Source organism: Colobus angolensis, unplaced genomic scaffold (genome assembly GCF_000951035.1).
Source record: "Colobus angolensis palliatus isolate OR3802 unplaced genomic scaffold, Cang.pa_1.0 Scaffold188, whole genome shotgun sequence".
Lineage (NCBI taxonomy): Eukaryota > Metazoa > Chordata > Mammalia > Primates > Cercopithecidae > Colobus > Colobus angolensis.
The window spans coordinates 1147252-1158778 of NW_012115021.1; the positions used below are offsets into that span (position 1 = coordinate 1147252).

The 11527-nt window shown below is 38.9% G+C and overlaps 1 protein-coding gene across 1 annotated transcript in view; it reads left to right on the plus strand.

Moving 5' to 3' along the window:
* The window catches only part of LOC105510423 (chromosome unknown open reading frame, human CXorf23), a 56388-nt gene that overhangs the window by 26253 nt on the left and 18608 nt on the right, over positions 1 to 11527 (plus strand). The window contains exons 8-10 of the mRNA XM_011940193.1: positions 996 to 1023; positions 2631 to 2720; positions 8558 to 8713. Coding sequence (XP_011795583.1) covers positions 996 to 1023; positions 2631 to 2720; positions 8558 to 8713 — 274 coding nt within the window. The remainder of the gene's footprint in view (positions 1 to 995; positions 1024 to 2630; positions 2721 to 8557; positions 8714 to 11527) is intronic.

An 11527-nucleotide genomic window follows, 5' to 3' on the forward strand; every position in this document is an offset into this window, starting at 1 on the left:
GGAGGCTGAGGCAGGAGAATTACTTGAACTTAGGAGGTGGAGTTTGCAGTAAGCCAAGATTGCGCCACTGCACTCCAGCCCAGGCAATAGAGCAAGACTCTGTCTCAAGAACAAACAAACAAAAATCCCGAGGCTCAGTGTGCCTGTTGGGGAGATTGGAGCAAGGTAGCAAGGTCCAGAGCAGAAAGAGCCATGGGGTCACGATGAGGAGTGTGGAAGTTACCTTGTTGCCAGTGGGGAATCCATGGGAAAAACTGAAGGTGGGCCTATGGAAGACACAGGAAGGGGCTGAGAAGCATTGTGGAGAGATGCAGGATGTGACACGGAGAGGAATCCCCAAGGGCTGTGGAAATGAGGCTTTGGAGATCAGAGGAAGAGTCCAGGGAAGGACCTCCCTCCCAGATAGGGCTGCCTGAGAAGAGCCCTTTGTGGCCTCAGTACCTCATGATGACGGGAGAGAGGAGGCTGTCGTTCCCTGCTGTGGCCCTGCAGTATCAGAGGCCTCAGCTCTGCCAGTGAGGGGACCCTGAGCCAGTCATACACCTTGCCTCTGATGAATGGGCTGGGTCATGAGCCATTGGTGCTTCCACCAGTAAGAGCCTGTTAGCAAGAAGGGGAGGAGGGCAGTGCTGCCAAAGGTTCTAGAGCAGTAATTATCTTTACACAAAACACACATTTCATATATGGTTTCGGGGGTTACAGCCCCCAGGAAGCCTATCCTTAGACCCCAGATTGAGAACCCTGGTTCAAGGAATGTTTTTCCCCATTGCTAACCTCCAACTTAGGTAAATAACATTTGTTGGAAAATGAGGCAAAATGATGGGTTTAGCCCTAATGACTATCATTTGTAATTTTAGTAGTGATAGATCATTGAGATTTCATTTGTGTGCTACTTTAATTGTTTCTGAAGGGGCTTTTTAAAATTATTCTTGTTTATTTGTTGGAAAAAAAGTTATACTAATAAAATATTCTTATTTTCTCTCTTTCCTTATTAGGGAAGATCAGAGTTCCAGTTTTTCAAAGGTAAAGAATATTCATACTGATGGATTCCAAAAACCCATGCATTTTATAAAATCAAATTTTAAAAAATGTATTGAAAAACCTTACATGGTAAGATTGCAGTTCTAAAATTTTCATTTTTATAATTTCTTCTTTTCCAATACATCGGAATGTACAGGGATCACCAATATTTTTCACGTTTGTAACTGTTCATTAAGTATATGTTATAAGATTCCGTTGATGCATAAAGTTATAATGACAGAAGAAATGGTCATTTCTTACTTGATTTAGTAGGATTTCATTGAATTCATTAAATAAAGCTAATAAATCTAGCTTTCTTAAGATTTTTTGGGGGGCCAGGTGCAGTGGCTCATGCTTGTAATCCTAGCACTTTGGGAGGCCAAGGCGGGAGGATTTCTTGAGCCCAGGAGTTCAAGACCAGCCTGGGCAACGTGGCTAGACCTCATCTCTACAAAAAAAAATAATAATAATAAAAAAATTTCAAGATAGATTTTTTGGGAACAACTCTTAAGATCTCTTGGAACATATTTATTAAGGCATAATTTACATACCATAAAATTCACCCATTTTAGGTGTACAATTTAATGATTTTTAGTAAATTAACCAAAGTGTGCAACCATTACCGTAGTCCACTTTTAGAATGTTTTCATTACCCAGTATGAGCCCTCATGCCTGTTTCGTTACTCCCCTTTGCCACCCCCAGCCAACACTAATCTACTTTCTGTCTTAAAGATTTGCCTTTATATAGAGCAGCTCACAAAATGGCAGCTAGCTTCCATAAGAACAGGCAAGTAATGGCGAGAAAGATGGAAGCCAGAGTTGGTAACCTAATTAATTTCACAAGTGAAATCTCATCCTTTACCATATTCCTTTTGCAAGAAGCAGCTTCCTAGGTCCTGCCCACATTCGAAGGGAGGAATAATTGGTTGGATCACTGGGAGCCATGTCAGCAGTTGCCTAGTACAGTCCTCCCTCTGGCCAGACGCCACAGAAAGTGGAAATAATAGAAGGTGATAAGACTGTTGAGTTTAGAAAAAGGAAACCATCTTGAGAATGGGCCCCATCTTTTCTGTTTCCACCAGAGGATTTTGGTTCCTCATAGTTACAGACTTACTAATGTAGTTCTTTCTCTTATTTCTGATACTTTTCTAGCCATGGCAAGAGCATCACCTCAAATCAGTTACCTGAGTCAGGAATACCTGCCTCCTGCAATGTTGAGGATTTGTATTCTTCTTAGGCAGTAGGAACCCTTTAGCAACTCCTGATAGTAATGGGTTTATTTCTCTTGTAGGTGCCTGAATAAATGCTAGATATATCCGTGATTTTCTCAAATTCACTCATTATATTATACACGAGTATGTTTTATACTTGTTACAGGCATAAATGATCCTGGCTCCTCACAAACTAGCATGGATCATGGTAGTCAAGGTTGAGGGTCAAGTTAGCATGGGTCAAGGAGGTGATGTGTATGTGCTCTATGGCTAAGCTCCTTGCTCCCTGCTTTGTGTTCTTAATCCTGTACATTTAAAATGTGTTTTCTAATGGTAAACAAGCTTTTAAAATAAACTTTAAAGTCTATTAACCCACACTACTACTCTTTTTTCATGCAGAATTATACTACGCAGAGAAAAGACATAATTACTCACAAACCATTTCAGGTTGAGGGAAATCGCCGAAACACGAGAGTAAGACCTTTTAAGGTATTGTTGTTTCCCATTTAATTCCAGCTTTGGTTTTATGCTTTGGACATAATGTTTTAGTGTTAGTAAATCAAGAGCTGTTTTGTAATATGATTTCAAATGGTAGCTATAAACTAGTATTTCTGGACATTTGTAGTTAACTGTAATCAATTTATTGATGACCCCTTTCCTTAGGACTTGATTTTCAATTTTTTTTTTTTTTTTTTTTTTACCAGTAGAATCCTTTCCCAAATACTACATAGAAACACAAATACATAAAACAGATGCAGGTGGAGTGGCTGTAGGTGGGGGGACAGGCAAGTCTGCAGACCCTCCCTTTAAGCCAGAACCTTTACCTCTAAGATACACGTGCAGAGCTGTAGAGCTTTCTCCAAGAATCACAGATTGAAAAACCCTGCCATGGACACACAACCCTTAGAGGTGTTCTGGATCATCACAGGAAGATTCTGGTCCAGGTAGCTTTGTTAAAGCATATTTTATCACACTCTAATTATTGGTACATCTGTATCTGATATGAATGATAATTTTTAATCAACCAATATGTTTGATTATCCAGAACACCTCATCCCCCAAATATATGGAGTTAGAATTATAATACAAGGTATTATATTTCTTTTTTTTTTTGAGACGGAGTCTCCCTCTGTCATCCAGGCTGGAGTGCAGTGGCGTGATCTCGGCTCACTGCAACCTCTGCCTCCCGGATTCAAGCTATTCTCCTGCCTCAGCCTCCCAAGTAGCTGGGATTACAGGCATGTGCCACCAACACCTGGCTAATTTTTGTGTATTTTTAGTAGAGACAGGGTTTCATCATGTTGGCCAGGCTGGTCTCGAGCACCTGACCTCAAGTGATCACCCACCTTGGCCTCCCAAAGTGCTGGGATTATAGGCTTGAACCACTGCACCTAGCCCAAGGTATTGTATTTCTGTCTCCTTGCTCACAAAATTTGAGGTGCTTTTAAAATCAATTTTGACAGTTTCTTGCCTGTAATAGGTACTTTATTCACATTTTTCACTCATATTGTCTCCCTCCCCTAAATAAAGGAAAGAATTTGAGCTTTTTGTATAAAAGTGGCAGGCAGGCTTGATAGAGTAGTTAACTCATTAGGAGGAAGTTAGTATGAACAGAAAAGTAGTAGAGACTATCTAAAATTATGGACTAGAAGGTTAGTTGAGTGAGATCTATTAATATTGGCTTCTTGAGAGTCAAAATTTATAGATGTTGAAAGATTTTATTCAATGAGAGTAACGTAATTTGTAGGCATTGAATAGATTAAATTTTTAGCCAGTGGTTTGTGTATCTAAGAACATGTGTGACACGAAGTTTTTAAAAATAATTACGGCCGTAGAATATATACGTGTTTTATGCTATCTTTTGATCTCTTGAGTAATGGGGCATCACATCAACTGAAAATGTGATGTCTGCATAACTTACAGACAATATAGATGGGCTTTCAGATCTAAGTGCTTCCTACATGTTGTTCTGATTGGTCAGATATAGTTGATTATAGTATTTTTCTAAGAGCATCGTAAGATTTATTTTCTGTTACCTTTTTTCTTTAAGGGAAGATACTTTAACATAAATTCATAGAAAAATGTTTTCAAGATATATATAACTTTACCTCTTGAGCAATCATTTAAAGTTATATAATGTTACATGAATGCTTAGAAGTGTACAATTCTTTGTAGTAAAATAGTGGGAAGAAATAATCCTTCCTAAGAAAAGGAAATCTTTTGGTTGGGTACTGTAGCTCACACCTGTAATCCTAACACTTTGGGATGCTGAGACGGGTGGATCACTTGAGCTCAGGAGTTCGAGAAGAGCCTGGGCAACATGGCAAAACCCCGTCTCTACAAAAAATACAAAAATTAGCTGGGCATAGTGGCGTGCGCCTGTAGTCCCAGCTACTCAGAAGGCTGGGGTGGGAAGATCGCTTCAGCCTGGGAGGCAGAGGTTGCAGTGAGCCGAGATTGTTCCACTGCCCTCAGGCCTGGGCGACACAGTGAAGAGACCCTGTTCCAAAAGGGAAAAACAAAAAGGAAATATTTTGCTAAAATTTACTTTTTACATGAATTGGACTAGTTCAAAGCGACATAGTAATCACCTTAGAGGACATGTAGAAATGGATTGCATCAGTCTCAAGACTAGCTCTGATGTGTCAGGTTTGTGCAGATAGTCTTAACATTAGTGTCTCATTATAATTCTGTTTTACCTGAAATTTTCTGTAGCCTTAAGAAAATAATTGAAAAATAGGCCTGGCATAATTTTTTTTTTTTGTAAAATTATGTGCTTCATTATGTCTGACATACCCATTTGTGAAAAGAGGAATCTGCTTGGTTTTGTTAACTATTCCACTGTAATACATCATTTGTGCATTTGTTTTCCAAATATGGCTCATAATCTGTTTCCCGTTATTAAGTACTCTGAGGATGGAAGTTAAATAAAATCAACCAAACACTAAATTTCAAAAAGAATAAAATCTATTTCTTTGGCCAAGTCTTTGAAAATTATTACAGAGCCTAAACATTGTACTTACTCTATTTAGATGTCTATATATTAGGCCGTAATTTTAAAGCCATGGTTCAGTCTAGCATACATTTTGGCTTTCACTAAATTAGTAGCTTAATATTTTTGATGTTATGGGTCTTGCTGCAGCCAGTTCTCCCCTTTCACAACTTCATAACTGTCTTCTTGTTAAAAATCAACAGCAGCTCGAGTAACAACAACTCACCTAAGACCCAATCTCTTTTCCTCCTGGCATTGCTTTAGTTGCTGGTTAATCTGAACTTTATTATCAAAAGGAAACAAATAGTGTTTAAAGAGGGTTGTTATTTAATGCAGCCATTGTAGTGTTTGTAAACAATTTTATTGACTTCTTTAGAGGTTAATAGTGTATTCAACCTTATAATAGTTTATTTAGGAGTTATTATTGTTTAGCTCTTCATGTTGAGGAAATCTTGACTCATATCTGGCCGGGCATGGTGGCTCACGCCTGTAATCCCAGCACTTTGGGAGGCCGAGGCGGGCAAATCACTTGAGGTCAGGAGTTCGAGACCAGCCTGGCCAACTTAGTGAAACCCTGTCTCTACTAAAAATACAAAAATGAGCTGGGCGCAATGGCATGTACCTGTAGTCCCAAGTACTCTGGAGGCTGAGGCAGAAGAATCGCTTGAACCCAGGAGGCAGAGGTTGCAGTGAGCCCAGATTGCATTACTGTACTTCAGCCTGGGTGACAGAGGGAAACTCTATCTCAAAAAAAAAAAAAAAAAAAATCTGGACTCATATCTGTAAAGGTGTATAAATATTTATTCAGACCCTAACTTTCTATAAACGAAATGTGCTTTTGTTTGCTTTTGTAATTTTGGCTTCTGTTTTCAGCCTTAATCATTTACAAGTAGTAAACTCTTTCCCTGAAACATTCTAAAAGGGGCCACTATTAGTTTCATCCCATTTGATTGGACCCTGGTCATGTAGTAGTTGGAATGTGACTCGGATATTTTTTATTAAAAACAAAGAAAGAATTTGATTTAAAGACAAAACTCTTCTCATGCAACTTTGTGATGAAACATTTACATGGAACTAGGTTGTCTTTTCCTTTTTACTTGAGAAAATTGAGTACATGAGAACAAATTAGCAGATAATAAAGTTTATATATCAATCTTAGTAAAATGCTCATTTTATTAAAAAAACACATTTGGGAATAAATTTAGTATGCAACGGCTGCTATTTTAAAGATATAGAATGTATAGCTTTTATTCTGACCCTTGTCCCTGCCTAATAAATGAGCACTGGTTGAGTTCTTAGCTCTTGAGTGGTAAGGCAAATGGAAGAATAAGACTTCCTGCTTGTGCCGTTCAAATTAAATGCTCTTTTGTGCTTTTCAAGCATGGAAAGCCCTTTTCCTGGATCTTGGTAGACTCCTATTGGCAAAATCAGAAGGAGTAGCTGCGTCTCTAGTGCTCAGACCCAGCATCTCTACTCATTTTCAGCCCCTGAAGGAAAAGAGGTGGATCTGTTTAGTCTTTGTACCTTGCATATAATATTAGGTATGAATTTTGTTAAATAAGCTCAGAACAGTTTTATAGTTTACTATGCCTGAGAGAGGACGCTGGGTCACCAAAGTCTTTCTTTCTCTACCATATTTCTCTCTACTTCGTGGAATTAGATCTTCCAATATTCAAGTTATGCTGAACTGATCTTGTTAAAAGTTTCATTCAGTCCACGGTTTTTCTTCATATGGCTTCAAGTTTATTTTCTATAGGAGAATTTAATTGAATGATTTTGGGGAAGAAATCCCTTTCATAATCAAGAACTTAATGCAGCTTCTTCTGTAAGTTGGCAAGTAGCTAAGTTTTTAAGATTTAGCAGGGCAGAGATAGACTCCATCTATGAACCTTTGCGCCACTGCTCCCATCTGTTTTAGATTATTCTAGGAGGACGCTTGGAAATGCGGGAAGACACGAGCAGTGTGTGATATGGGAAAGTGAGGGAGGGAGATTTGGAGAATTGTTTGGGAAGATTTGGAGAGGATTGGTTCACGACTGACAAAACTGAGGACTGTTTTCCTCTTCCACCCCCAGCAGTAAATTAACAAGGAACCATTTCTCTTATCCACCACATGAGAAACACACGAATATCCGTTGTCCTCTTATGTCTAATGTAGTGCTGCACAGTATATGCAGGCTAGGAAATGTTCTTTCTAAGTAATCGGTCTTTTGTAGTGAAGAAAGATTTGTTTGAAGGTATTAACAGGAATAAAGTTAAAATATTTTTTGTTCTTAAATAGATATTGATACTTAATATCTTTCCCTCTCATTGGGATTTGATATATTTCACTATGAATCAGAAGAATAATTTTTGTTCATTAGAGGTTCTGAACATTTTATTTTGTTAGCATGATGAATTTCAAGAATTAATTTCAAATTCTTTATTTTTTTGTAGAGACAGGGTCTCGCTCTGTTGCCCAGGCTGGTCTTGAACTCCTGGCCTCGAGCAGTCCTCCCACCTGTCTCCCAAAGTGCTGGGATTGTAGGTGTGAGCCATTGTGCCTGCCCTCAAAATCTTTTAACTTAACAGTTTTCAAAATTTGGTTTGATATAGGTTTTGTTGTTGTTGTTTTGTTTTTTTGAGACAGGGTCTCGCTCTGTCGCCCAGGCTGGAGTGTGGTGGCACAATCACAGCTTACTGCAGCCTCTACCTCCAAGACTCAAGCTATCTCCCACCTCAGCCTCCTGAGTAGCTGGGACTACAGGCATGAGCCACCATGCCCAGCTAAGAATAAAAATTAAAAATATATATTAATATATAAAATGAGCTAGGAAGCCAGCTTGAGAGAAACATACTTTGTCACCATCATTAACTCTTTCTGTTTTAATATCCGTAACGCCTAGAATCCAGACAGCTCCAAGTATCAGACAGTTTTTCATCTGTTTTTTGTTTTGTTTTGTTTGAGACAGGGTCTTACTCTGCCACCCAGGCTGGAGTGCAGCGGCGCTCTTTTGTGCTTTTAAAGCATAGAGAGCGGTGACTCGCTACCACCTCCGTCTCCCAGGTTCAAGCAATTCTCCTGCCTTATCCTCCTGAGTAGCTAGGATTACAGGTGCCTGCCACCACACCTGGCTAATTTTTGTATTTTTAGTAGAGGCGGGGTTTCACCATGCCAGGCTGATCTTGAACTCCTGACCTCAAGCGATCAGCTTGAGGAGTTCCGCCTCGGTCTCCCAAAGTGCTGGCATTACAGGCGTGAGCTACTGCACCCAGCCACCCACTCATCTGTTTACTAATAAAATAGACTTGGAAGGTGTAGTTTTAACATTTAATTCCTTTTTTTCCTTCACAGAGCAACTTTAGAGGTGGCAGATGCCAGCCCAATTATAAATCAGGCCTGGTACAGAAGAGCTTGTACATTCAGGCTAAGTATCAGCGTTTACGGTTCACTGGCCCAAGGGGATTTATCACTCATAAATTCAGAGAACGATTAATGAGAAAAAAGAAGGTTAGTTGAATTATAATGATTTTAAAATGTTTAGTGACATTTAAACTCCTAAATTATCTATGTTCATTAGATAAATTGGTTTTTCACTTAATTTTAAGAAACAACCTGGGTTTTTAAATGTTCTTGTCGCATGATAGTTGAATAAGAACCTCAGGGAGGTGATGGTAATACAGTTGTGAGACTGCGTAACCTTAAAATGTTTTTAGGCATTATGCCTCAAATACTTTGCATATATTAGCTGTTTGAACTTTTGACTTTAGAATTTCTGTTGTATGGTTAATTTTTGAAATGGAAACTCAGGTAAAGCCTTTTAATTGATGTATTTTAGTCTTATACAATTATCTGAGTGAATTATCTGAGCACCAAAAAAATTTTGAATATATACAAAGGGTGCGTAATTGCAAAATACACTAACTCTTTCTTTTCCCCATTCATGTATTTTTTTGTTGGGGTAAAATATGTATAATACAGAATTTGCCATTTTAACCATTTTTAAGTAGCATTAAGTACATACAGTTCAGCGACTCTAATTTCATTCACAGTGCTGTGCACTCATCACCATTATATGCTCTTTTTCAATATATGTTTTTAATCGACAAGTAAAAATTACATCTATTTATGGTGTTCAATGTGATGTTTTGATATATGTATACATTATGGAATGGCTAAATCAAGCAAATACCCATTACTTCACATACTTATTTTTTTTGTGTTGAGAACACTTAAAATATACTCTCTTAGCAATTTTCAAGTGTCCAATATATTGTAATTAACTGTAGTCACCATGATGTATAATACATCTTTTGAATGTATTCCTTCTGTGTAACTGAAATTTTGTGTTGATGCTTTGACCAACTTCTTCCCAATCCCTCCAGCGTCTGGTAACCACCATTCTGCTCTGTTTCTATGAGTTTGACTTTTTTTTTTTTTGATTCCACATATAGGTGAGATTATGTGGTATCTGTGTACCTGGCTTATTTCACTTAACATAGTATCCTTCAGATTAATCCATGTTGTCATAAATGACAGGATTTCCTTCTTTTTAAGGCTGAATGGTATTCCATTGTATATATATACATTTTCTTTATCCATTCAGCCGTTGATAGATACTGAGGTTGATTCCATTATGCTAACGCTTAATATTTTTATTCCTAACTCCCCAAACTTGTTAATAACTCTTCTTTAAATTTTTTAAGTTTTTAATTTTTTGAGGCAGAGTTTTGCTCTTATTCCCCAGGCCGGAGTGCAATGGCACGATCTCAGCTCAGTGCAACCTCCGCCTCCTGGGTTCAAGTGATTCTCCTGCCTCAGCCTCCCAAGTAGCTGGAATTACAGGCGCCTGCCACTACGCCTGGCTAATTTTTGTATTTTTATTAGAGACGGGGTTTGTCCATGTTGGCCAGGCTGGTCTCGAGCTGCTGACCTCAGGTGATCCACCCTCCTCGGCCTCCCAAAGTGCTGGGATTACAGGCGTGAGCCACCATGCCCGGCCGATAACTCTTAATGTTAATAAAAAGTTTCTTTACTTGGTAATTGGAATTGCATACTCTTTTAGTTGTGGATTGATTTTCTTTGAATGAACCATGTTAGTATTTGAAAAATCAGCATAAGGCCAGGAGTGGTGGTTCACACCTGTAGTCCCAGCACTTTGGGAGGCCCAGGAGAGAGGATTGCTTGAGCCCAGGAGTTTGAGACCAGCCTGGGCAACATAGCAAGAGCCTACCTCTAGAAAAAAAATAAAAGATAAATAAACTGGGCATGGTGGTATGTTCCTGTAGTCCCAGCTACTTGGAAGGCCGAGGTGGAAGGACCGCTTGAGCCTAGGAGGTCAGGGCTGCAGTGAGCTGTGATCATGCCACTGTACTCCAGCCTGGTTGTAAAAGAAAAGAAAAAGGGTGGCAGAGAGAGAGAGAGAGAGGAGAGACAGAGAGAGAGAGAGAGAGAGAGAGAGAATGCAGCATAAATATGCCATAAAATTAACTTCTACAAAATAATTATATTTTAAATGAGAATTGCTGGGCATACTGGTACATGCCTGTAGTCCCAACGACTTGGGAGGCTGAGACGGAAGGATAGCTCGAGCCCAGGAGTTCAATGCCAGCCTGGGCAACATAGCAAGACCCCCAACTTAAAAAAAAAAGAACAGGAAGAGAAAAAAGGAGATGAGAACAGTAGCATTATATCAGTAAGTGAGGCATGTTTGTCAATTCATAGGCTCATTTTTGCTCATGATTTGAGGCTAATATTTTCTTCTGAGAAATGTGTGTATCTCTGGTATTGCTGTTGAATAGCCCAACTGTGGTTTTATAACTTATAATCATAAATGTGTTCTTAAATACTTACGCTTATGAAGCCTTTACACTGAACTTGCTTAATGATTTTGGTAAATCTTAACACTTTTCAAAAGATGAATGAGTAGAATGAAGTTGATGACTTATTTTTTTATGTTTTAGAGTTAAATAGAATATCTTATGTCACACACATACACCCCCAGTTTTAACTGAGTACCTTAGAAGATTTCTAATTTCACCATGTATGTCACTCATGGTTTTAGGAAAGCCATCTCTTTATTTATTTTTGAGACGGAGTTTCACTCTTGTTGCCCAGGCTGAAGTACAATGGCACCATCTCAGTTCACTGCAACCTCTGCCTCCTGGGTTCCAGTGATTCTCCTGCCTCAGCCTCCTGAGTAGCTGGGATTACAGGCGCCTGTCACCACGCCCAGCTAATTTTTGTATTTTTAGTAGAGACGGGGTTTTACCATATTGGCCAGGCTGGTCTCGAACCCCTGACCTCATGTGATTCACCTGCCTC